This window comes from Thunnus maccoyii, chromosome 6 (assembly GCF_910596095.1).
Source record: "Thunnus maccoyii chromosome 6, fThuMac1.1, whole genome shotgun sequence".
Lineage (NCBI taxonomy): Eukaryota > Metazoa > Chordata > Actinopteri > Scombriformes > Scombridae > Thunnus > Thunnus maccoyii.
Window position 1 is genome coordinate 23,085,264 of NC_056538.1, and position 27,284 is coordinate 23,112,547.

A 27,284-nucleotide genomic window follows, 5' to 3' on the forward strand; every position below is an offset into this window, starting at 1 on the left:
TTCTAAAATGTTGCACAGACACTCTTGTGCTTTATGGACTGATTTTAAATACTAGATCAATTCAATTAAGAAAAACAAATAACTTGACCACTGAGATTCTTAAAAAAACATCACCTGCATTTTATTATTATCAGTTTCAAAGCCATAACGCAATCATGTGTGAAAAGCTGAGAGAACAAAGACTTTTTTTTTTTTTGTTACACGATCCTGTACTAAATATCTGACAGACAAAAAACAGAGGAATGGTATACAAACAGCTACTAGTGCGTGAGCTAAATCTACAAATAAAAACTGTAATAAAGAGAGATGTACCCAGTCCAAAAGTAATGAGCATCTCACACACAAATTTAATTTGATATTTGCAATCACTGAGAGGCTACAGCCCCAGACCGAATTAGTATAAAGGGACAGCGACAGCATAACGCTGCCATGTTTGGAACTGCACATACAGATAAGATAAGTGGCCATCTCCACGCTGTCCGGACCACAGATCTTATTCACTGTCACTGGCATCGCTGGAGTCTGAGCCTCTGTCACTTCCGCTTCCGCTCTGCGCCCGGGCCTCTGAATGATCACTGCTGCGGTCGCTATGCGCCGGAGAGGCACTGCGACTCCTGCTGCCTCCTCTGTTGCCTCCTTCGTCCTCGCTTCCGCTGCCCTCGTCCCCGCTGCTCCTGGCTGAGTTCTTGGGCTCGTTGTCGTCGCTGTCGTCGTCGCTGCCAAAGATCTCTTCCTCGTCTCGCATTTCTCTGGCCCTGTCCTCGCCGCTCTCACTGCCGCTGCCGCTTGCTTTCCTCCTTCTCTTTCCTCTGTCCTCGTCCTCGTCCTCGTCCTCTCCCCTTTGTTCCCGGTCATCATCATCCCGGTCGGAATCGCTGCCAGAGTTCTCTGCCTCACTGCCGCTGCCTTTGTCTTTGTCATCACCTGGAGAAAATAATTCAAATTTCACATAAAAACATTTAGCATGTATTACTACAGTGCAGCAGGTAGCCAAACCAATAAAAGTATAGTGATGAGATTTGCAGTGGTAGAGAAGAAAAGAAAACTGACCAGAGTCCTGCATGTCTTTATCCATGTCTTCTTCTTCATCTTCTGGCTCATGGTTCTCCAGCTGAGCTTTACGTGCTTCCTGAGAATGACAATGAATCAAATGTCATCAGTGCCCTCCTATTGTCCAGAGAATGATTAAGAATCTAAGCTTATAGCTAGCACTATTATAGATCATACATTTTGATTGGTTGAGGCATGTTTTTAAATACAAGATACATGAAACACTGACCACATAGCAGTTATTATAAATATTAACATGTTATTCACAAATCCCAAACAGGTACTGCTTTGCTCTACAACAAGATAATGTTAAATATTTGTATTTAAAATAGAAATCTATTTAAAAATCAATACTGCATCTTTTTTCTATGATTTTTCTGTACTCCTTTGTTTCATCATAAACTAATAACTCATTCACCGATCATAATTTGAATGAATCCTTCCACCAACAAACTGCAGTCCAATCAGTAGTATACAGCGCAAAAAACAAAGGGGAAGGTAACACTCACCTGGGCTTCAAGCTCTTTCTCATTCATGTCTCTGTGCTTACACACCAGCACAGCGTTTGTGGTTGACTGTGCTCCAGCCTTGGCTCTCCTCTTGCTCAGACGCACCCTGCAGGTCAGAGCAAAAGCTGTTAGAGGACACAGCCTGACACTTTTCTATGAAAGCCCAATGTATCCTGGTGAAGGGGCACTGATCTGTGTATTTGTTTCTGACATCACCACCAATACCAAACCTTCTACACTCCTAAAACTACACTACACATACTCAATCCAAACACACCAGCTTCAAGTATTTCCTTTAAAGTATATATCATCCACTTTATACTGAGGTGCAACAACAAAAGGAGTCTCTTCTGATCAGTGAGTTACCTTGTCTCCAGCTCATTGTAATAAACACCATCTCCATCTCTGAAGATAAAGAAGTAGTTTTCCTCATAACCCTTGCTAGCTTTGTTCTTCACATTCCAGTTGTATTCCCTTGCAATCTTGTAATCATACCTGAAACACAGAAAATAAAATGAAATGATAGTTACTGGTACACTTGTAACAGAGGTTTAAACAGGAAAAGTGATTATTAAATCATTATACAAACTTGATGTAACATTTTACTTACAGATCCTCTGCCATATAATCCACACCCTCCTCAAAATCTCTCTTGCGCTTGCGAAGTGTTTCTTCATTGGGCAAGAAGTAGGCCACAAACTGATTTCCTTCCTCATCCATCATACCTCTGTATTGCAGAGTGACACGGAGAGTAAATTAGTGTTTATGCACAATGTTGCTGTTAATACACAAGTCAACACAACAGATATTTTGTAGATACCTGATCATGGCCTGAGACATCATTTCCACTCCTGCTGGTCCTGATATGTCTTTAGGTGCAGGATCAGAGTCAAAGATGACCTGAGCACATGGGTTGATCCACATCTGGGGAAACAGCATACAAAAATGATTATCTTAACCCAGAAAGTGCCAGTGATTACCATGAACATCTTGGAGTAACTGGACTCCTCAGGAATACTCTGAGGATTTCAAAGTGACAAAATATTTTTAACAAAAACCAAGGATTAGGAGTTTAAACAGCTTATGGTATGTATTTTAAAAATCATCCACAGACTCTAAAAGGTCAGTAAAGTGACTTGTTATTTTGTTTAAGTAGCTAGCTTACCTTGAAGTCTGGGAACACAGGCAGTACCTCCACAGGAGTAACTCTGGGTTTGCTGTAATGCTGTGAAATCTGTAGAGAAATGAAAGAACACTTTTCAGATACGTCCATTAGACTGTTGCCGCTTAGGCCATCTTGGAAAGGCATCGGTGAAAAATTCATTACATTTAATCAATGAAATATATTGAAAGCGAGGCTCTCCTACAGACAATGGTGCAAAAATAACTGACATGTCAAGAAGAGCAGGAAACGAAAACAAAGATGATGATTAGTGTGTGCCACAAGATGTACAGTATACATATGACAATTCTATTTTCTGTGATTAATTTTCTGAGGGTGCCACTAAAGCTGTATGTACACATTATGTAGTAAGAAAAGAAGTTGTTTGCATGAATATAAAATGATTTATGCATATTATGAATATCATTTCTTTAAGCAGAAATGTTACCACAACTCCCAGATGTCCAAATGTGCTTTTTAGACTTAAAGTTGCTTGTTGCTGCCTAGTACTGTTTTCACGCACCGATTTCTGTGCATCCTCAAATGTCTTCTCAATGGCAGAGATTTGGCTGTCTCTGTCCTTGTAGATTTCTTCCTCTGTAAACTGCTGTTTGACAGACACTCCAATCCTAAAAACACAAAACATGTTTAGGTTACACACACAAAATGATGCACCTTTCTGCTATTAGATGATTTCAGGGTAAACGCATTTATATAACTTACTTGACTTCCACTTTCTCGTTGGAGACACCGTATCTGTTAAACTCTGTAGAAATATACTCTGTCTTTCTCATCCATGGGACCACTTTAGCATGCTGCTGTGATCTTTAAGAGAAGAAGAAAAAGGTTTTAAATAGAAAATCTCCCAATGGATCTGTAACAACACGAAACTGCATATTTTGTAGTTTTACCTCTTAGAACTGGACGGAGCCTGGATGTCCTCTTCCAACAGTTTTTCATCAGCGGGATCCAACAGTACTGATAATTTAAAAGGTTGGTTCAGTCTTCACAGACATTTAATAATCCAGTGTTGTCTCTAAAAAGAATTTGATGTGGCACATGACCACAAATGGATGATGACTTACTGTTGGGGTCTATGCGGTAGGTGTCTGGGTTGATGAGATCGATGGTGACCCCTAGGTCTGGCTCGGTCAGGAGCTCATGCTTGTGCTGCTTCTCTAGAGAGGTGGCTTTATACTGTACAAACCTACCACAACAGAAAATCATGTGTCAAGCTGTGTCTGTGTTTATGTACTCCATACATAATGAACAGGGAGACAGCTGGGTGAGGGTATTTACCTGTGCTGATCAAACGGATATGTGATGAATTTTGGGTCAAAGGGGATGTCAGGCAGGCTGTTGCAGTATTTCACCCGACAAACCACTCCTGACCTGTCATTAGCAGAAAATTAGAGGACGAAAGTCATTTTCACATACCTCAGTACCACTTCAATGGAGGCACACATAAAAAAAACTGTACATAACAGCAAATACTTAACATGTTAAATCTACTCACCTCTCTGGGACTGTTCTGTGAGATGACTGCCTACTGAAAGAGAAAATAGTAATCTGTTATACAAGTTATTACCCTCTCTCATAAACTACTGCTACGCAGTGACAAAATAATTTCAGGGAAAAGGTAATGAGTATTTTCCAACTGTGTTTTTCACAATTTGGGGCTATTTGCTGCATACCAATACTACCTCGGCACGACACAGCTGATGGTCTCAAAAGCATTAAAGCAAGAAAGTCCACCAATTACCCTTTAACAAGGCACACCTGTCAAGGCACAAGGCGACTACCTCATGAAGCTGGTTAAAATATTATCAATAGTGTGCAAAGCTGTCATCAAGGCAAACAGTGACTACTTTGAGGAATCTAAAATATGAAACATTTTGTTTACTACACAATTCCATATGTGTTATTTCATAGTTTTGATGTCTTCTGTATTGTTCTACAATGTAGAAAATAGTAAAAATAAAGGAAAACCATTGAATGAATGGGTGTGTCCTAACTCTTGACTGATAATTGTAGATACATGTTTACATTTTCATACATAGAATATCACTGGGGAAAACCACTGATTATCATAGTTTTAGGCCAGCTAAAACTGCATAAATAATTCTCTTTTTACAGATGTAATGCGCATATTCTGAAAAAATAAGGAATATTTAATTCATAAAGAATTACATAAGAGTATGTTCACCTCGCAAGGCACGAATTGTCATGTCTCTAAATACTTTTTATCATCTCGCTTCTGTGTTAAAATGGGTTGTGACAGGGGTGAGATACTGTAATATACCTGAGAGATATACTGCTGGTATTGGTGTTGACACTTGGATCACATGAATTATTGAATCAAAAAGATTTGATGAAAATATATTTCATAGGAATATGGGGATTTCAGAATTTAAATACTGCCATAATTATTTTTTTTTGATATTTACATTACGTTACTGTTAGCATTGTGGCTGGCTAACCTCGGCTAACTTGCACTAACGTTACGTTTAGCAGGAAAACATCGTTAGCTATTTGATTTTCCCTGCTTTAACGCGAAATTACTGCTAGAAAGACGAAGTTTAAAGTCAGTTAATTGGTACTATATCATATAGTGCATGATAAGTTTAGTGCGTTATGTTTAGTTACCGTAGTGAGAAGGTTAGCATGAGGTAACTTTACTTTCAGTTAGCTTGTTTGTTTGTTTAACGCTAACTGGAATTATTAGCTGAAGTTAACATTATGTACAACTGACAAATGAGCCCCCATATAATTAACAAGTAATCGTTGTTGTACCCTTAACTCGATAGCATGAACGAAAACTGTTCAACTCTTAACAACCAGCTAACTAACTTGTGAAAGCTTCTTTTTTTTTTTTTTTTTTTTACCTGTGGCCGTCTTCCCGTTGAGCTTGTGTCTGAATCGTTGGAGCCATGTTGATCACAAACTGCTCACAACTGAATGCAAAGTTCTTTGTTTTTACAAATAATCAACACAAATACGTCCAGTGAATACTTCAACCCAAAATACGCCACATAGAGCCGTTAAATCTGACCTCCCATCACAAAGTGTAACTGTAACTGCTTTATTTTGTCCCGGCAGGACAGGACGGTGACCCGGAACTACAAAGCTGGAGAGCATTTATTTTACTGTGAGCGACCTCTGCTGTTGTGGCATGTGAGGAATACAGGTTAGTGTGTACTTTAAGGACGGGTTCACACTTTTTCAGTTCTGTCTTAAAACAATAGTCAGGTGCCCAAATGAACATTGAAATTGTTTTTTCTTGGTTAAATCATCCCTCCTGCTCATACTGGCCATTAGAAGATCCCTTCATAATACACTTATGATGTAAGTGATGTGGACCAAAATCCACAGTCCTCATTCTGTGCAAAATTGTATTTAAAAGTTTATTTGGAGCTAATATGAAGCTTCAGCCATCCAAAGTTGCCAAATCAAGTAGATATCTTTAAATGTTACATCTCTTAGTGCCAAAGTCCCTCTTTTTGTTACTATACTTCAACCGCAGCTCAACAGAGAAACTCTTTCCAAGGAAACACAAAGAGGGACTTTAATGCTAAAAAGACTGTAAATATGGTAGATATCCACTTGATATGACTAACTCAGACTGCTGAAGCCTCATATAAGCTTCAGATACACTTTTAAATGTTTTTTTGCACAAAATGACTGTATGGACACACTGTGGATTTTGGTCCCCATCACTTACTTTGAAAGTACACTTTAAGGGGATCTTTTATTAGCCAGTATAAGATAAGAAATACTTTATTGTATGAACAGGAGGAATGATTACAGTGACGAGCATTGACTGTTTCAGTGTTCATATGGACATCTGACTTGAAAAATTGTGAACCTATCCTTTGATACTCAACAAAAGCATGGCTTGAAAATACTTAAATTTATTCGATATATTCATACAAAACAACATATCTTTGCCTCAGATACAAAGTGAAACCAAAACTTTACATTGATTTTGTTTAAAAGCAAATCCCTTCAATGACAGAGAGCAAAAGGGATTACAACAATGTCTGGACAGACCAATAATCTCACAGGCTTGCAAAAGGTTATATATTTTTAGAGTAATATTTCACTTTTATTTAATTTACTGGGTGGAACAGTACTGTTTTGAGAGAGTATTCCTATCACGGAGTACATTCTCTTCACTTTTATTTTCCCATTTTAGACACAAAAAAAAAATGTTACTGTATGTTGATCCTGTTTAGAGTTTGTCTAATGTGTTTGAGGGTTATTTTGTGAAAAGTATTGTAAACCCATAAACCACATTATGAACCCATGATCATCTATCTGGGGTCCAAACTTCCACCACCTCCCATATTCATATTAGCTCTTGCTGTGACATCAAACATACAACAAAACATCTGACAATTGTTCATAACATTCATGTGCCCAGCTGATAACAGATTTACTGCGATCTGACATTTCAAAACACAAATATAGCTGGAAGATAGCAACAACTTTACTTGCATAGAGCAGCTGTATGATCAAAACACCATCTTGGTGCAAGTCTCAAAATGTAGTTTAATGAAATAATAGAAAAATGCATGGATGAAATCATCCTTTGTAACCCAAGCATTTGCCGCTACCCTCATTTAGCTTCCCCAAAATGTGAAAGTGAAAATATAAATGTTACAGCGGTGGGTGTTATACACATTATTCATCGAGCACCTCCTTCTATGTTCATGCCACAACTCTCCTCCACCTATTTTTCAAAGTGGACCTACTATATTTACCTATGTTATAAAGGACTGTGCACATCAGTGTGCAAGGCAGTCAGTGCAAAGGAAACAGCTACTGCTTTTCATCTCGAGTCACATAACTGCAACCGCCGTCTATTCAGAGTCCTTTTTAGAGGAGTCCTTGATCTTCTTCTGTCTCAGGTCTGCATCTCCCTCTGTGTATGAGTATCATCAACTCTGTGGAGACAGACAAAAGATTATACCTTGCACACAGAGACACGAAGCTCATACTGCAAAACAAATCTTACAAACTTGATTCATCAAGGTCAAAACAAAGTTCCTACCTGCTCAACATGTATATCATCTGCCCAGGATCATCTGCAAATACCCTGCAACATCAAAAGAATGGCTCCATTAAAAGAACATACGCTCACTAACCCATGAAGCGTGTACACACACACTGATTCCATTATGGACATTGTCCATTAGCTCTTAAGTGTTTTTCCATCCATCAGTTCAGGACAGGGTTGAGGACCCTTGAGGTCTAAGTTTGGGTCTTATCAAGAAAATTGGGTTGTTTTTAATTTCACTGCATGTCATTCTACCTTCTCTTCTCTCCCATGACTTCACTGACGAGATTATGGCTTTATTAATCAGTTTTGTCCATAAAAAGGCAGAAAAGATTGAAAATGTGCATCATTATTTCTATAAAGTGGGCATATTTAAATGTCTTGCTTTGTCTGAGCAACAATCTCAAATTATATTATAAGATAGATATTTAGTTTAATATCATAGATGTTGATGGAAACTAACAAATATTGTCACTTAAAAAATACTTAAATGATTAATCAATTATCAAAGTTGATGCAGATTAATTTTCTCCCAATCAACTAATCGATTCATTCAGTTGTTTCAGCTCTAGATGAGATCGATGGAGTGTTTGTGGGGGAAACACAGTTAGATATCTGATGGGAAAACCAGTCACTGCAGGGTTAGTATGAAAAACCAAGGAACACAACTCTTACCCATCTCCCCAGTGGTACAACGCCCGGTCTTGGTAGAACATGGAGAGAAACAGCCACACACTTATCGTCTCGACCCAGAAGATGACAAAAAGGAACCATAGTGATGAGAGCAGGACTTCACACAACATTCTGGAGATCTGTAAGGAAGACAACAGATAGAACAGTATGTGATGCCTGCTAGAATATACTGGGTCTATTGAAAGTATTTCAATAGACTCCTCTGACTTTTTCGTATTATTCCTCTACTTTGAATAAGGGTTCGTCAGTAAGACAATATGAATTTGTCTACTGTTAAAGATTTTGCAATACCGTTAATACAGAGTTGATATCATTTACATTACCACTTTGATAACTCTGGGTATCAAACCATTTTGGGAAACGATGAAAATCATGTTGTGAGTTCATATCTGGATCTATGACCAAAATGTTGCTGTTTTCAGTAAGCTAGCAGCGTGTGGGACCTCTCTACTTTGTTTGCATGATTTCCTTCACATCTTTGCGTTACTAAACTTATTATGCATGCATAAACATTAAAATAGGAAATATTATAAATAATATTAAGTTTGATATGCATATAGCAAGGCAACGAAGGATGCTAAATGTTTTTTATTCTGGCATGATTTAGATGTTGAGTACATTCATTCATCATTCTTCTCATACTGTATTTGGTTTATGCAAGTCTACCCCATGTTTGAATATGACATTTACAGTATGTCACATAAAATACTGGTACAGTGAGTAATATATCTGGATAACTAGCATTACACAAAACAAACTGTAACATTAAAATATATAGCTACAGTTAGACATAACAAATGCCACAATAAATGTATACAAAAGCACTGTATGTTAGTAACATATAAACTGTACAAGGTTTATTTACAAAAGATAGGCTATTTGTAGTGGTGGAATGTTACTAAGTACATTTACTCAAGTACTGTACTTAAGTACACATTTGAGGTACTTGTACTTATCTTGAGTATTTCAATTTTATGCTATTTTGTACATTTCATTGTTTAAATTGTCTGTTCTTTTCTTTTTTTTAAGTAAGCACTTTGTGTGAAAGGTGCTATATAGCTAAATAAAGTGTGTTAAAAAAACAAAAAAAACAACATATGATACACTTAATATAATATGATGCAGTACTATTACTATTATATTCCCAAAATATCTTAAATTGGCTCCACAATGATAAACTATATTAAAATGCTCTTACAAGTATTTGTTGGTGATAAAAACAAACAATAAAATATATTATAATGATATGACTCTAAAAGAAGCCAGTCTGTATAATGAGTACTTAAAGTTAATTTTGCTGATGATACTTTTATACTAAGTAACATTTGGAAATTCAGGACTTTTAATTGTAATGGAGTATTTTTATAGATGATAGTTCTTTTACTTAAGGATCTGAATACTTCTTCCGCCACTGGATATTTTATAGATTAGCTGATGTTGCCAAAACGGTTGCTAAACACTTTTTTTTCTTTTTTCATTTTGCTGGTAGCTAAAACCTAAGTTATGATACCAGCGTCAAAGCATTTTCTTAATGTAACGTTAGTCAATTAACTTAAAGATACAGCTAAGTTAACCGACACCGACGTTATTTCAGTTCTGTACCGTTACAGTCGTTTAACGTTAATGTTATAAAGTTGTCATAGTGATAATGACGTTGACTAGCTCGCTAGCTTGGCAGCTAACGTTACAGTATAAAGTTATTGTGCTAGCCTGCTAATGCTAGCTAGCCCCCAGTTCGTGTAGCTAGTTCAGCTAATAATTAAATGTTTGAATTTGACATGAAAGGTTAAATTTAACGTGATTAAGGCATCACCAATGCAAAAAACAGCAATTCAGTTACACAAGTGGATCAAAGTGGAGCTACTTTGATTTACGTTACGTTCGCGACGTTACATATTGTCCCAGTTCCATATTATATAATATATAACATATTATAACGTTCTTAAAATAAATATATAGTCGTGCTGTATAACTATGTGCTTACTCAAATGAAAGACGCTTGAGACGGCATTCCCTCTGCAGGTTAGGAAAACATTTTGTTTACAATGCTCATCACGTATCGTCACGTTGAGTATATTTCCGGTGTCGTGCCAGAGCGAGAGGGTGCGTCATCATCCAGGCCCGACACCCACACTTGCAGTCTTGCAGCATGGATGTATAATAAGAACTTTATAGAACTTATATATAATACATCCATGACTCAAATTCACGCACTGCCAGGTGTTTTTTTTTAATTATTTGTTTATGTATTTATTATTATGGAAAAGGACTCATTTACATACATCAAGGCTTAGAAACTATAACACACTAGTTACTGTAACACACAAAGTGGCAAATCCTACCAGAATGTCAGAGTGCATATAGTGGAAAAACAGATGATCTGTAGTTTCAGTTTCCTACTGCCAGGTAGAAGGCAAAGTGTGTCCCACATCTAAAATATACCAACACACACAACACTTCTCCCACACTTTATGCACACTTCTAATACCTATTGGCTGGTTTTAGGACAGACAATGGTCAACTAATGAGAAGAAGTTTATAAATTGGATTTAGCATGAATATTATCATCCATATCTACTGTTTGGGGTTTAAAATTACAACAGAAAGAATGGGAAACAAGCTTACATCATCAATCTTATAATTGTCTTAGCTAAGTTTCAGATTCATAAGTGAAAGTTTGCCAACAAAAAACATCTGTTCTCAGTTTTTCATAAAGAATGTGAGCAGTACTTACAGATGAGTTACTGCATGAATGACGGCAGGTCCTATTAATCAAGAGTGTCCTAGTGAGCTCTGATTAACCTCCACACTCTTGTGGTCTTAATAGGTACTTGGACACTGTGACAGTAATCGGAAATACGTTGAACAAGCAGCTACTTCACTACTTGCAAACACTGCAAGTATGGGTATAGGGACAGACCCAGAGAGAGAGAGAGAGAAAAAAAGAGGAAATCACTTTTTGGCAAGCAGGAACCTGAATTACTGGTTCTATTTACCCTTTAGATGTATTTAAACTGGTGAAAAAGGATTGGGTTGTTTATAGTCTTGAAAAATATAACCCACAGGAGTCAAATAGAGTTACTCTGATGCAGAAAACAAGTAACAAGTAACAAGGTATGAGCTGCAATCACTTTTTGGCTAGAAGAAAGTTGCATTTTACTTGTTTTAATGGCCCTTTAGAGATATTTAAACTGTACTTTAAACTTAAATGTTTTGCTTTTGAAACTGGCTGGTTAGTGGCATATACCAAACCTTTATTCATAATTGAGTAAAACACTACAGCTCATTGAAACAAGTCAACATTTGTCACAGGCAAATATTGCCTAATGTCAAATAAAGCCTATATGGGATATACGTACATCCAGCTGACAACTGAGGAATACCTGATTGCACTCCAAACTGCAATGACTTCCTTTTGCTAAAATTATAATTGTTCACTATTACAAAGCGGTCATTTTTTGCACTTAATGATGGTTTAAAGGACAGTTTACAATTTTTAAAGTGTATCTTACAACAGTCAGGTTCCCAAATGAACACTGAAAGAGGTTTTCATTCCTCTTGTTCATACTGGCTATTAAAAGATCCCCCTCAAATGTGTTTTCAATGTAAGTGATGGGTGCCAGCTTTTATGAGGCTTAATATAAGGAGTAATATCAAGTGGATATCTGCCACATTTACAGTCTTTTTAGTATCAAATTCCCTCTTTGTGTTTCCTCAGTGTTTCTCTATTGAGTTGCAGTGGAAGTATAGTAACAAAAAGAGGGACTTTGGCAATAAAAAGACTGTAACGTTAAAAGATATCTACTTGATTTGATTAATTTGGACAGCTGAAGCTTCATATTAGCCTCAGATAAACTTTTAAATGCATTTTTTCACAGGAGGGCTGTGTAATTTGGCCCCAATCATTGGCCCCTTACATTGTAAGTGCATTATGAAGGGATCTTTTAATGGCCAGTATGAACAGGAGGAATGATTATAGCAAGGAAAACCTATTTCAGTGTTCATTTGGGCACCTGATTGTTGTTTTATGACAGGCTAGAAAAATTAAAAACCTGTCCTTTAGATTATTATATTGTGTATACAGCAAAGCACTCATACAGTACAATACTATGAGCTCCAAGAAAAAACACAAGGCAAGATATACTAAAATTACTTTATTACAGCTGATTTCTGTTCATATCCCTCTGCCAACACAATGGTAAATATAATACAAACAAAATAGTAAATTTGATCCTATTTTTATTCTGTTTTATGAATCTTTTTACACAATTTAAATCCACTTTTAGTACTTTACCATCTCTTATGTAGTATCTTCATAATCTCTCAGACATTCAATAACATGTTCCACCATCTATACATTTTAATACAGGTTATGAGTTGTAGTGGTAATGTGCCAAAAGAAGAATACTGACATCTTCAAAGAAATGCAATCTCTTTTCATAATTTGTCACCACGCCATCTTTTCAAGCCTTTTTATTTTGGCCACTAGACCAGAACCCACTTTTTTTTTTGTTTCATACATTTCATTCTATCAGCCCAGTGATAGGTAAAACCATGGAGATGATACAATGCAGTGGTATCTGGGCTTGGCAACTCCGGTACGGCACAGTGTTTGACCATAGAAAAGATCGCCATGTTCTCTGTTGCCGGTCCTCATTCAGTATCCCATATGCTTTCAGTCAGTAGGACAAAATTTGACATCAAAGTTAAAAAAAAAAAAAAAAAAAAAAAATCCAGGTTGGTGGAGAGGTCTTATGACTGACAATGATCAACAACAATATCCAGACTCCCTCACACACAACATTGACATAAAAGTGAACAAAATGTGTGCATACAAACTTAAGGTTGGCATGTAGGTGAGGTTTGATTGGCCTAACATTCAAACTCTTGGCCTTGGCTTTTGACTTAAGGTAAGATCCCAATAATGATAAATACATTCCCCTTTTCATTACCAAATATTAACAAATCAGAAAAGAAATAACGATGTATATATCCTGTGTTACAGTAGCTGGAACAAAAATCTTGAGATTTGGGACCAAACCATATGTAACTTGATATAATGCATACTTTCTAGGTAGGATATATACATGTGCGGAAAAATTAAAAATCCCACCTCTTAAAGAAAAGACCCCAGCATTTTTGTGTCTTCAAATGTGATAGGAAGTAGATGGAGATGAGTGATAATGCTCAAAGACGGCCAGTTGACTGAATGATTTAAAGGAGATGACAGCCAATACTGTACATGCATATGAGGCATTTTGTCTGTGTACACAAAAACACGAATATCTTCCAATAAGCCATGTCCAGATAACTCATTTTCAGTTGGAAAGGTTTGCTAATATCAGTGTGGTCAGTTAAATAAAGTTATTTTAGAAATTATTTTCTTAAAAAGCTGAGTTAAGTTTTTAAATGTTTTCTTTCATAAAATATACAAATGAACATTTAACTCCAGCTTTGTGGTTCAAGGAAGTATATATCCTCATTATCTCTGGATCGTTATCCTTAGAAGGCCTATTCAACTAGGTGTTTTTAAATTGTCTTTGCGGAAATTGAAGAAAGTAATAAAGAAATGACTGAGCAGAACCAGAAATTGTTCAGACAGGACCTGCTGAGGCTATCAAAGGAAATACCTAAGTGCTTTTTGCCACATTTATTCATTTTGGCTGTTCTTACAGAGTGTGCGTTGAGTCAATTTTATATTTGTATACTACGATGACATCAACATGTGCTTAATTTAGTCATCCTTGTTCTCGGGTTATGATGAGATTGTGTAACATTTTTAACTTAGCACCTTTTAAATTTTTAGTGTTGCTTTATCGGGTGTTAAAAATTTCAAACTGTGTTGCAGTTTTCTTTGTAGTGCCAAGCCTGCTGTCATGGTCATGACAATTACCTTAATCTACCTGCCTGCACATTAAGGACTCTACAGTTAAGTCGGTTCAGTTTGTTCAGTGGAAACTAGCCAAAACACATCTAAAAAGCCTGCAGCATCCTCACATCCTATGTTCATTCAAAAGTCAGCATAAACAGAAGAGATCACTAACAGCTACAGTTTCAAAACACAGTAAAAGCTGCAGAAAAGGGGAAAAAAAATGCTTTAACTGGCATACTGTATGTTGCCATACACTAGGCCTTGTCTGCACTTGGGACATTGCTCCTAAAAAAATCACAGCACAGGTTAGCTTGACTCCTCAACTACATACGTACCAACAAAACACTCATCCACCAGGTGCTTTGCGAAAAGAAGTCAAATATTAACTTTACAAATATTTAGCGGTATAAAGTGCTTTAAAAAAAAAAAAAGGCAGCAGTTTTAAAAGGCACTAATAAAATCAACATATCAATACTAGGATTGTTTTTGAAGGCAATGAGTCTCCTTTTTTCCTCACAACTCCTTGTGTGAACATGCACACCGACATTCTCCTTAACGCAGGGGTTTCCATGTTCCCCCCTGAGAGTGCCACCACTCTAAAAGAACTAAAAATACAGTTACTGATATGCACAAGTTATTTTCTATTTCTCACAATTCTCTATTTCTTCAGCCAACATTTATGCATATTCAGTGAATATAATAATAAATCTGAGAGAAGTATTTGGGACCTCTGGAGCTAAGAATGCAGGTGTGTAACAGACTGAACTAAACATAACACTGGCACTGATCTCAATCTGCTAATTAAATCTAAAATATCAAACTATAAACATCTGAGACTGAATTCTATAACCAAAAGGTTAAAAAGGCACAGTAGTAGTGTTGTAGCATACATCAGAAACAGTTAAGATTAGTTTATTTGGCTCTGAATTTATAAAGTCTCATTTTGGCTGATGATCAGGAAAACCAAGTGAAATAAAAACTACTGAATAAAAAGGAGGCATCTAATTTATCACAATGACCATTACAGCAGGCTGGTATCACAACAGCAAAGCGTCTTTAGTCAAGACTGCTGTGTCTTTAACCACCGTCAGAGAATTGGCCAGTGTATAACTGAAAATGAACCAGGTGAGGGAAGGAGGAGGGGGCTCTCTAAACAAAATTAGTTTACTGTGATTGTTTGATACCACATTTCTGAGGACATAATTAACACGTGTCAAAGGATTTCAACAGTGTTTCATGTGCAAAATGAGAGCAATGGCTGTGAATAGCACAAAACATATACTTAAAAAAAATCTGTAGGAGAGAGAGCTGTAAATAAAAAAAAAAGGGAATATTATGTGTTGACACTCAAACTGCTAATTTAACACAAACTTAAGAATCTGCATGTGTGCCGATAAACTGCTGTGAGGAGGGGCTGTGCCTCTTCCAGCCCTTTTGACCTGAGCAACATTTATTTCATCACACATCCACATCTGTACATGGGAGAAATGGGGGGGGGGGTGTAGCAGAGAGAGACAGAGCTGCAGAGCTCAGCTGATACTCTGTCCTGCTGCATTTGTTGGGCATCTACATCTCCGTACTCAGACTTGGACTCCGGGGCTGACATGGGATTTATGTGTAGGAAAGGTGTGACCCGTTAGATATTTGAGAGGTGACACTGGTACTCCTGCTCATGCCCTGCTCACTGCGCCCTCCCGAGGGTGTCCTCCCCATTGCTTGGGGGCTGTTCTGTGCACCTCCACTGCTGCGAGAGACCAGGGCTGCTGATGAGTGGCCCCATGGTTGGGGACCCCCACCTCCCTGCATGCCTTGCCCCCAGCCTTGCTGCATAGGTGGCCCTCCTGGACTGGAGTGATAGTGGTGATGGCTGCCTTGGTGGCTTGATGCTGCGCCCAAACTGCCACTGCCCCAGTGTGGCCCTGGAGAGCTCCCAGATGGGTGCTGTTGCTGATGGTGACTCCAACTTCCTGGAGCCCCGGGAAAGCTATGGCTGAGGGCCTCTGGAGAGATGTTTGATAGCACCATGTTGCTGAAGCCCAGGCGCATACTCTCTGAGTCAAAAGCCTCAACTTCTCGGGCTTGACGTTCCAGCAGGCTCCGGATTCGCTCCAGGCGTTCGTTCTGCAAAGACAACATCTCCTCCTCGATCTAAAGAAGAAGAGAAAATGGTTTTAACAGCACTGTTTATATACAGTATTTGCATCACAGTTAGCAATTACACTTACAGTGCCCTGTGGAGTTTTCTTTTTAACAAAGGTTATGTTTACATTCAGTGTTTCTCACCATGCTGGATACAAATAAAGCTGGTACAGGGTTGTCCTTTATTCTTTTTGAATGCATAAAAACAAACACATTGTTAAATTACTCTTGAAAGTCTCTCCATATCCACAGGTGTTTTCACTTATTTGATTAATTTCACTTTTTCACTTGTGCGGCATAATTAGACCACTTCTCGGGCCTGTATGGCTGTGTTCAGACTGGGCTTGGCATCTCACTCCTGTTACAGTTACAAATTACACCTTTATCATCTTTATTAGTGCATGGAGTGGAGTCCACTGACCTCATGTAATTCCCAGCATAGCTTTGCTAACTTTCAATCTGAGCAACCCTAATAAACCAGAATGACTGAAATCCAGTGTGTGTGTGTTGGGCCTTTAAATTAGTTCCTGTAAAACTCAAATCTTGCAGATAATCAATGAGGCAGCGCAATGTAATAATTTAGAGAGAGAGAAACCTTCTGTTCCAGCAGGGCCCTTCGGAGTGACACCCTCTGCTCTAGGTCCTTCCTCTCACGGTCGTGCTGGGCATCTGTCTGCATCTTGATCTTGCTCTGATAGGCGTTTAGAAGCTCCAGCTCCTGCTGGAGCTGCATTCGTAGGGCTTGGCACTGAGCCTCCTGAGTCTCATCCAGACGTAGCTGAGGACAGAACGACAAACAGGATCAGGACCCGTATAATATACATACACAACCATTACTGACAAGGTGACAACATGCAATATAGGCACCATCATGGTCTTACTTCACAACTTTAGGATTCTACATTCCTAACACTGACTCACCGCCTGAGTGGAAAGCATCTCATTGATGGAGTGGTCATACTGCTCTGCCAAGATGGCGAGTTTGCGGTGTTGCTCCTGCTTCAGACGCTTCAGCACAGCCTTGTGCTCTGACTTTGGTGTTGTCTCCAGCAGATGATTCCTCAGTGCCTTGTACTGCCTGGTCTGGATCTTACATGTGTCCTGGAACTGCTTCTTGATCTGTAGCTCTTTGGACTGTTACATGGTGTAATGCAAAGAAAAATACAATGACGTATTTTTTCATATTTAAAGCAAACATCAAGCAACACAGAAACATAATGTTATTATCTTAATTAGGTCTTTGCAATCACAGTAATCTGGGACTCAAACCAAGGATTATTACCAGTGAAATGAGGGCATCTATTGAATATTAAATGTACATGCACGCTCACAAGCAGAGTTCTCACCTTGAGGCTCTTGGGTTGCTGGCGAACCTCCATAACATGTTTGCGTCTGAGTTCCCTCTCCCTCCTCTTGTTGTACTCCTGCTGGTTGGTGAGCTCCGTCTGGTGCTGCAGGCGGATCAGCTCAGCTCTCGTCTTTTGGATGGTGTTGAGCTGGCGGAACTCCAGTTCTTGCATGGACTCATGGTGCCGCAGAAGCATGGCATGTTCCAAGTCCTTCTGGGTCTGACGCTTGTTTAGCTCCTGATTATGTGCACATGGAGGGACAACAAACAACAATGAGATAAGATTGTCACATACCAAGGATAACTACAAATCATTAATTAATTAGACCCAGCAGCAAAGGAGAGAGTATAATGTAGGAGAGAGTGCTGACCTCACGCACTAGGTCCTGTTCAATATTGTGGCGAGCAATCAAGATCCTCCGTTTGAACCTGCGGCACTCCAGGTCCAGGTACTGCCTCTGTCTGCGCTGCAAGTTGGCCTCCTCCTCTGCTTGGAAGTGTTGGAAGTTCTCCTTCTGCTTGGACAACCATTCCTGCTTTTCCTTCTTGGGTGTTGACTGGTTTTCATTCAATTCCTACAGGGAGAGAAAACTGCAGGTCACTGGCAGAACTGGCTGCATATTACTGATTGATGTCCATTTTCAAACAACAAGTAAACTGAAACTGAGACTAGCGTAAGGGGCACAAACGCAGCTGGATCCCCTACCTCTTTGAGTTGTTCCTTGCGAAGTTTGTACTCCCGTTTCTGGGATTCTAGGAAGCTGTTGAGCTCTTTCTTCTGCTGGCTCTGGATATGCTGTTGGAACTTCTTCTCATCATTGGTAAATGTTTTTGCCTGATGGAAAAATAAACATCATAATCATTTAGCTCTAGGCAAAATAATAGTGTTTGTTTTATAAATCTGAGGTGAGCACATAAATACAACGAAAACATACATCTTTCTCCATGGATGCCTGGTGCTTCTTTATCAGTTTCTCCATCTCCTGGGCAAAGCTATTCCGCTGATTCTCCAGCTCCTTGTCCAGACGGAGTCTGTGCTCATCCATCTCAGCCTTCAGCTTGTTTTCCAGAGCCATCAGCTGTTTCTGGTGCTGCCGCCGCATGCGCTTGTACCCTAATATCTGCTCCCTTAACTCGGAATCCTGCTCGTGCTCTTTAATCTGGCGGGTGAGCTGGCAAGACACAAGATACAGATTCTCTTTAGATTTTTTGTTAGACGTATATCCCTCTGTATTGTTTATGATATTTAATGTTTATTTGTATGGGGGCAAGTATATAGCATGAACTTATGCCATATACCACAGCATTCACAGCCTAAGCTAGTCTGCAATGCCTGTCCCTAGATGGGCTCGATTGGGAGAAACATTTTCTTGCATGAACAATATATGCAAGATTGTCATATGTATCATTATATTCAAGAAATTTTGACAAAAACTTACAGTTTTTTAAAAAAGTATATCAAAGAGATCAAATATTTCCAGTTTTATTTACATACAAAATTACAAAGTTATTTTAGCTATCTCTTGATTTGATCTGTCAATACTGTAACTGTGTTCTTACCACTGAGGCTGTGCGTATAGTGGCAAAGTGTTCGCGGTTTCGTTTTGGCCGTGGAGTGTGTGCAGGCGGGGACTGTGCCTCAGTTGGCCGGGTGTGAGGTTCTGACTCTTCATTGTATGTCTCTTCCTCCTGAAGGACAAGCAAAAATACACAAAACATGTAATCAGTGAACAAGATACTGTAAAGCAATCTGAAGCAACCAAGATTATGTCTCATGTTGTATTTAAAATGTATAAATAAAGTCATGTAATAATAACTCCTATAACCAATTCTTACCGGTTTGAGGTGTATGACAGAGCTGTTGGACATCACTGTGTGGTCTCCCTCCATGTCCACCTCACTCTTATCATCACCTGCATCTGTTAGACTGTTAACAGAACTGCTCTGGGAACTTGCACTGATTGACATACTGGGAATGGATTGATTGCTCCCCACGCTGTTCACTGTACCCGTTCTACCCACACTGTGCTCTGGCTCCTACAAATAACACACACATGGCAGTAACATGGTTAAAACAATGCTTTCTGATAGCATAAGTTGACATAGAACTATAAAATACAACCATCCTAGAGTGGAGATGACAGAAATGGAGAAAGAGAGAGATGCAAGCCAGAAGTGGTTGAAACAGTAACACAACAGACCTCCTCTTCATCTTGTGCCTCAGTTGTGGGGCCATTGTGGGCTTCCTGAAACAAGATCTTCTTCATTTTGCGATATTGCAAATTGTCCAGCTCCCGCACCGCATCCTTAGTTCGATTTATCAGGTCTAATAGAACTGATTCCGGTCGCTCACGCTGGACAAATGCATGCTGAAAGAGAAACACAAAAGATGTCTCTCATTGATATTCCAAATTTTAACAAATACGTGGCCATAAGGATTCATCATAAAACTAACATACCTCTTTCACATCCAACTTTTTTTTCCATTCTTACCTTTAAGAGCTCCTCAGAGTTGGGCCTGTCCTGGGGAAATTTCTGAAGGCAAGAATCTACAAAGTTTCGGAAATAATCCGTCCTAAAGTGAAAGATTAAATTGTAGTCACTTTATGGAAAACATCATATTTAAGAAACAATATTTGCAAATGTAATTCTACAACTCACCATTCACTAGACTGCAGCATTGGGCTCTCATTCTGTGCTATGTGGTATAAGGCACTCATTGCATTCATATTGAATAGTGGAGGCTTCCTCTCAGCTATAAACCAAGTAGCCGGTTATATCAAGGAGTCAGATGTTGAGAAGAAAAATGAAATTAAAAAGAGAACATGAAGAACATTATAAGTCATTGACTGAATTTGTGAGCACAATAAATTCTGGATTTGAGATGTTTTTGAGTGTAAAAATAGATGAACTGTCATAATCAGGCCGTACACAACAGTGACCTTACCTAATTCAATGCAGGTTATTCCCAAAGACCAAATGTCCACCTTTCCATCGTACTGACCCTCATCCATAGCTAAGATTACTTCTGGGGCCATCCTAAAAAAAAAAAAAAACACACACACCAAGAACATTTAGCAGAATACAAAGATGTAAATGATTACAATTATGATAATTTCATGAAATTTTGCAAAGGTATTACAGGCAACATACCAATATGGTGTCCCAACAAAGGAGTTGGCAGGACAGGCAATGGAGGCAGAACCAAAATCTGCTAGTTTTACCTGCCCTGGCTCTGTCAGCAAGATATTTCCTGCCTTGATATCTCTGTCATAGCACATGAGAGGAAATTATTACAGCTCCACACAGAAGACAGAATGCCTGAGAGCCAAAAGCACTTGCAACCCAGCATGCTCCCAAAACACTTGAAAACACTCACCGGTGAATCATGTTGTGGGAGTGAAGATAAGCCAACCCTTGAAGAGCACCATGGGTAATTGCAGCTATTTCAACTTCTTGTAGAGGTTTCTTGTGAACTGATGGAGACACATTCACCGTCAACATTGTAAATCAAGCAAAGAGTCACAAGGATAAACTTGAAAAGAGACTAGTAAGTTCAAAGTTATAACTCACCTTCTAACAAATCTGAAGCTGAGCCAAGACAATACTCCATCACCAGCTGCAATGAAATAATGTCTTGTGTGAATTCTTTATTAATGAATCACTGGGATTAGAATGTCATCATCATCATCGTCACTAGTATTCTCCTTTTTTATTCTTACCCAGGCAGTGTGCTCTCGTAGATAACATCCTTTGTACTCTATGCTGTTTGGGTGTTGTATTCTCTGCAGGAATTTCACCTCCTTGATTATGTCTTGCCATTTCTGTGAAAGCAGTAAAAAGCAGATACATTTGACAACAAACAAAACAACATATCCAGTTCCTGACATGAGTAAACATGGCAACAAGCGACTGTTAACATGATATTGATGAGTAAAAGCTCCCGTACCTCACTGGACTGCTTTCCACTGTAGGACATCTTCTTGATGGCCACCACCTCATTTGTCCGCACATCCCGTGCCTGAATGATAAGCATACAGGTGATTGTCATCTTCAGTTTAACATAACCACTTGAATCTACTGATGTTAATTTTAACAACTTAAGCTATATTCATGGGCAATGATGATAATTAATTTTGTTCATATTACTGAAAGTCAGTTTGTCATTAAGGAAATTTACCTGATTTACCTGAAAATTCTGGTTACCATAATATTGTGTCTTAAGGCTTAAATTATGTCTTTTTGTGGCATTAAAACTCAAATTAACAATCACTGTATGGCACACCACCACTATCATGGATAAGGATACATGGTCCACATTAGAGACTTGACTACATGTAGTTGACATGTAGAGTGCAGACCATGCAGACTCAATGTAGCTGTTGGGGCAATGTAACATTGTACAACGACAAGCAAATTGAGATTCAAGAGGCTGTTAATTGGTACAATACTCTGTTTAAGCTGACTGACATGAGCAATTAATGCTTTTAGCTGTTTGGCCATAACATCCACATTACAGGGACAATATGGCCCACTTTTCCTTAAGATTAAAGAGTTTAAGCAAGCACAAATCTAACTCAAAATATCACGTATCACAATTCAATTTTGGGCCAAAAAAAACACCACTGGAATCACACAATATCCCAATATTTGATTTTGTCAATATCTCCAAGCTCTACTGGAAAGGTCGTGCATGCTCAACTGTTTACTGGAAGCTTTTAGTGAGTTACGCTCACAAACTAAGACAGTGTCCCTAAAATAATTCTGCTTTTTTAGGCAGTCGAAAATCATTCTGAAATATTTAAAAGGATCTAAAGGCCTTTGCCAAAAACCAAAACAAGCAATCAATAATATCAATATCATCCGAGTAACTCTCACTGATGTAAAGTGCTTACTCAGCATGTTACAAAAGAGCGCCAATGTTTTCATATTTCATGCACAAACGTGCAAGCTTATAGCAACCCTTACACTTTGTGTCGTAACTAAATCACAATGGATGAGGCTGTTTTTTTTTTTTTTTACACTGATCAAAAAAATGAAAGAATCTCAAATATCAAATCTCTACCATTTTGATTATTTATATATTAATACTGTTTGATGATAACTGTACCTTGTTGTATTTTGTATTACAGTTTCTACCATTTTACCTGAATGAGCCTCAACTCCTCCCCCTTTACCAACCCTTCTCCAGATGTTTTTTTCCCCTATTTTCCTTAAATGTATAATCGATTATTTGGTCCTCATAACCTTTATCTTTTTGCTGGGCAACACTTAAACATCCATTCTTGATCACGAAAAAAAGCTATACTAAGAAAATTAGCTCTGCAGCCTTGACTTGGCTTATTGTGTCATGTTGTGAAATACTCACAAAATATACAGCACCAAAGCTGCCATGTCCGATCTCACGCAGATCTGAGTAGAGCTTTTCTGGGTCCTCCTTGAAGAAGAGCTCAGCGATATCGGGGTCCTTCAGGCTCCCCGCCCGACTGCTGTTGGGCATAATGGGGGGCAATGCCGCTGCCGCCAGGAACTATCTGGGTCTGCGACAGCGACTTACAAGCCCCCTCCGATGGCTCATCTGCAGGACAGTGGTCTCATATGTGTTCAGAGCTGAAGGTTCAAAGGAAAGACAAAACTTAGTGCGTTGCAGAGGGATGTAGCCTTGACAAAATATGTATGCATATGTTGCTACTGTAAATTAGACAGGGCCTATATATGAACACTGAATATGAATCCACAGCAGAGAAGTAGAATATGCTGCAGGTGAGGTGTGAGAAGTTTCTATGGATGTTTTGATAGTTTTTCTGTCATAAAAATGAATCACTGTTGTAACCAAGATGAATTCAAGCTGATCACACTTGTTGCTCTCCATTAAGGACAAAAACCTAGAGGTGGTGACTATTCAATACTATGATATTTTATTTTGGGTTGACTGTCACCTTTAAAGTTTTTGGAAATGTTTTTGTTTTCAGCAGAATGATAGCCAAAAATCAAGACACAACCACACCTCCGTGAACTAGCTCAACGTTATCCACTGTGCCTATGAATTAACAAGCACTTTAACATAAGACACACATATTTTCTACCTTACTAGTTCCTTTACACTTTTGAAATCACACCTCTCTGATATACAGTACATGTGAGCGACAGCAGAGCCTAATAAGCTGAGTGAGGGAAGGCTAAACGAGACATTCACTGAACAATGATGTCAGGTACAAGTGTGGAGAATGGCCAGTCTGAAATCCTGAGGTAGAAAAAGATAAGTCTCCTGTTTCCATAGTAACAGCAAGTACAGCATGGAAATCAGTGGGCTGCGTCCTGACATCCTCCCCTCACACCTTCAGTGGCTGGTATGTAGACAGACAGATGTGAGGAGGATACAAAGAAAAGTCTCACACACCTGACAATCTCCAGCTCTCCAGCTTGAACAAAGAAACCAAGGAAACAACACGCTGCTTCACCAAGTGAAACAAAGCATTCCAGTGATAGGTCTACTCGTTAAACCTGTACGCACTCGGTAAACACATGTTCTCAAACATACCAAACGCCGTCTGCTCATATAGTCAGCCTTGCTACAAGTAATTAAAATGTCAGATCACCCAAATGTCATGCAGGTAGTTTTTTGCAGGTTTTATTTGCCTGGGTTTTGAGAAATCCACAAAGCTGCCACATCCCAATACAGTGCAGATAAATAATTTGTCTGTAGTTGTCACCATGTTGGGAAAATTATATCTGAAAAACTATAAAAGAAGCTTGCCTTCTCAAAACATAACATCTTGGGAACCCGGAATAATCCACCTACCTTGAACCGCTGTCATTCTGAACTGTCTAGGGCTGCAATTAAAGATTATTTTCACTATTGATTATTTTCGCAATTAGTTGTTTGGCTTATAAAATGTCAGAAAATGGTGAAAAATGTCAATCACCAAGTTTCCCAATGCCTAAAATACAACCTAAAATGTCTTGTTTTGCTCCAACTAACAGTCCACAACCCAAAGATATTCACTTTACTATCATAGCAGACTAAAGAAACCTGAAAATGTTTACAATGTTCACATTTTAAAGGCAGGAACAAAAGAATTTTGGATTTTTTTTCTTTAAAAATTACTCAAAAAGATGATCAAAATAGTTATAATACTTCTATAACCATGTTATCCTGAATGTAAAAACACTGAAAAATATCCACAGTAGGGTGTGTGCATTAGCCTTATCTCAAAACCTCACCACATAAAACCAAACCTATCTGCATGACTAGATACTACTAGGGGACATGATATGAGGGAAAATGTGGGTTTATTATTTTGTTTGTTTTAATTTTAGGTGAACTGACCCATTCAAATTAAAGAAATGGACAGAATGTAGTATGGGTCCAGAATTCCTCTGCCAAGCTTTAACTTTAAACTATCTGCTGTCTATTAAATGGTTTCTTATGGGCTTTACGGCTGTAATACAGATGTAGACTGTAAAAGATCACTGAGGAAAGTTTACTGAGTCCATGCGGCTCAGATGATCAGCTGCAAACAGATGCAGAGCTGACGCTAGAGTCACAAGACTTCTTTCCCAGCCTGGGAGAAACAGCCCCCAGTTCAAGCAGACATCTTTTGTCTCACAACAACACTGAACAACTCACTATTCCACACAGATGCAGCCACGGCCCTGAAATAAAGCCTCATTACCATGTTGGACTGTGCCTCTTTATTGCCATTGTTCTTTACTACATTGTCGCTCATGAATGAGCTTTGTTGTCATATCTCATGATGGCATTTTCAACTGTGGATACGTGAGCACAAAAGTGAGTGATGATAACTGATACCTTCATAAAGCACCCTTTGCGTTCCAGCTAACACGCACACACATACATATGGACAAGAATGCAGCAGGACAGGACAACAAAGCTGGAGGGTTGGAATTCCCAATTTATGCCCTCACTGCTGCATTTCTCAGCATTTCCTGTTCGCACAGCTATAGGGAGATAGGAATGGGGCCTGGTGAGCATTTTCACTACTGATTATTTGTATTTTTTTGACATTCAGTAGCAGCCATGGTATAAAATACTCAGACATACATTGCAATTTAACCCACAGTGATAAAAATTCACAGTTTTTAAAGTTCCCAAACCACACAGAGCTAAGTCAGCTTAACAAAAATACAACTGCCACCTCCTGTAGTAAACAGCATGCCATATAAACTAATCAATAACTTAGGTCACTTAAGTCATTTCCTTTTGGCACACCAATCCATACACAAAAAACACACAATCACAAACAGGTGTCAACCACCAGGGTGTCCTTTATCTTATCAACCATTTAAAAACAACAAAAACCTATGTCTTTAATCTTTTAGGGCAATAAATGTTTATGCACTGGCCTACTTTACATTAATAAAGTAAGATGGCAACTGGGCCCAAATAGTCATAATCTCTCTGTGGGTAAAAACACTGTGAAAACAACAGCAACAACAACAACAACCTTAAAACAACCCCGTGGAGTAGAGGTAGTAGCCCAGCTTTACCTGCTGCGTTGTTAGTATTCATGGCAAGCTAACCTAAGTTACCTGTGGCTAGGTAATACCACACTGGAGTTTCAACACAAGCGGAATTAGAGAGGTCACGAAGTAGGATTAGCTAAAAGTTGTCACTTTCCAACAGCTGTTTCAACTGTCTCACAAGAAAGTCAAACTACCGAAGTCTTACATGTAATGCCTTCAGGTTTCAGGAGCTGACTGTAGTGTTAGCTGCACACCAAACTTAATGTCAGCTAGGCTAAGTTAACTTACGTGTCATATGATAAAACAATCCCAGCAATATACACGACGTGTTAACAGCGTGAACAGTTCAGTATCTACAGGAAATGAGGTGTAACGACACCAACTTTAAGAGTCATGTATTAGAGATGGCTAAATTAGCAGGCTAACCTATGTGATGTTTGCTATGTTAGCTTAGCCAGTTAGCCGAAACTCACCCTCTTGTGACAGGCCAGGTTTCAGCGGTGCAGAGACTGTCGTGTAATTCAAAACAGTTTGGGATTATAAAAGTGCTCTTTCCCTTTTCATTCCCGACGCGGTGAATTAGTACACCAAATTCTTCCGGTTCTTGACGCTGTCAATCGATTCTAACATACAGATTTGTGTATTATAATAGGTTAAAATCCCCACCCTTGAAGTAACTGGGGTGCCAGAGTAGTCGAGTCCCACTCCCAGCCAGGTCCAAAGATGGCTGCCGAGCGCTCCGCCGCCGCCTCCCTTCGTGAAAATAGGAGAATGTGAGGGAAGTTCAAACACCTCCAAAACACCCATAAACAAGCCACGATACTCTCCTCGATGCCGATAGGAAAAATAAGGATATGGCTTAGCACACTGGCATGTTAACTAACTACTTGAGTCTATAGTTGTGTTGTAACTCCGGCTGACTGTCCGCCTTCCTGCAAACAGCAGTTCCGCCCTGCCTATTGCAG

At 38.8% G+C, this 27,284-nt stretch overlaps 2 protein-coding genes and 1 long non-coding RNA gene across 5 annotated transcripts; all 3 read right to left on the reverse strand.

Moving 5' to 3' along the window:
* Positions 1 to 96: 96 nt before the first annotated feature.
* paf1 (PAF1 homolog, Paf1/RNA polymerase II complex component) lies at positions 97 to 5,854 on the reverse strand. Of its 2 annotated transcripts, none has more exons than XM_042413258.1 (14): positions 5,607 to 5,854; positions 4,238 to 4,267; positions 4,021 to 4,113; positions 3,807 to 3,928; positions 3,633 to 3,699; positions 3,445 to 3,546; positions 3,245 to 3,350; positions 2,725 to 2,793; positions 2,380 to 2,483; positions 2,170 to 2,286; positions 1,926 to 2,054; positions 1,560 to 1,665; positions 1,051 to 1,129; positions 97 to 924 (listed from the first exon to the last, which is right to left on the reverse strand). In XM_042413258.1, the coding sequence occupies exons 1-14, from the start codon at positions 5,651 to 5,653 to the stop codon at positions 494 to 496; spliced, it is 1,602 nt and encodes a 533-aa protein (XP_042269192.1). In that variant the 5' UTR covers positions 5,654 to 5,854; the 3' UTR covers positions 97 to 493. The 2 variants fall into 2 exon arrangements, with proteins under 2 accessions (XP_042269192.1, XP_042269191.1); XM_042413257.1 differs by having other exon boundaries at positions 4,238 to 4,270.
* Positions 5,855 to 6,616: 762 nt separating this feature from the next.
* LOC121898282 lies at positions 6,617 to 10,582 on the reverse strand. Its single transcript, XR_006096404.1, has 4 exons — positions 10,458 to 10,582; positions 8,456 to 8,592; positions 7,775 to 7,819; positions 6,617 to 7,667 (listed from the first exon to the last, which is right to left on the reverse strand). It is a non-coding gene; the product is annotated as an uncharacterized LOC121898282 (long non-coding RNA).
* A 2,030-nt stretch (positions 10,583 to 12,612) lies between these two features.
* Positions 12,613 to 27,284, reverse strand: taok1a (TAO kinase 1a). Of its 2 annotated transcripts, none has more exons than XM_042414076.1 (20): positions 26,986 to 27,284; positions 23,201 to 23,442; positions 21,782 to 21,853; positions 21,555 to 21,656; positions 21,406 to 21,451; positions 21,212 to 21,308; positions 20,986 to 21,099; positions 20,780 to 20,871; positions 20,494 to 20,587; positions 20,326 to 20,407; positions 20,034 to 20,201; positions 19,669 to 19,869; positions 19,393 to 19,521; positions 18,768 to 19,004; positions 18,539 to 18,667; positions 18,204 to 18,407; positions 17,831 to 18,070; positions 17,406 to 17,618; positions 17,080 to 17,262; positions 12,613 to 16,493 (listed from the first exon to the last, which is right to left on the reverse strand). In XM_042414076.1, the coding sequence occupies exons 2-20, from the start codon at positions 23,330 to 23,332 to the stop codon at positions 15,957 to 15,959; spliced, it is 3,072 nt and encodes a 1,023-aa protein (XP_042270010.1). In that variant the 5' UTR covers positions 23,333 to 23,442; positions 26,986 to 27,284; the 3' UTR covers positions 12,613 to 15,956. The 2 variants fall into 2 exon arrangements, with proteins under 2 accessions (XP_042270010.1, XP_042270009.1); XM_042414075.1 differs by having other exon boundaries at positions 26,793 to 27,284.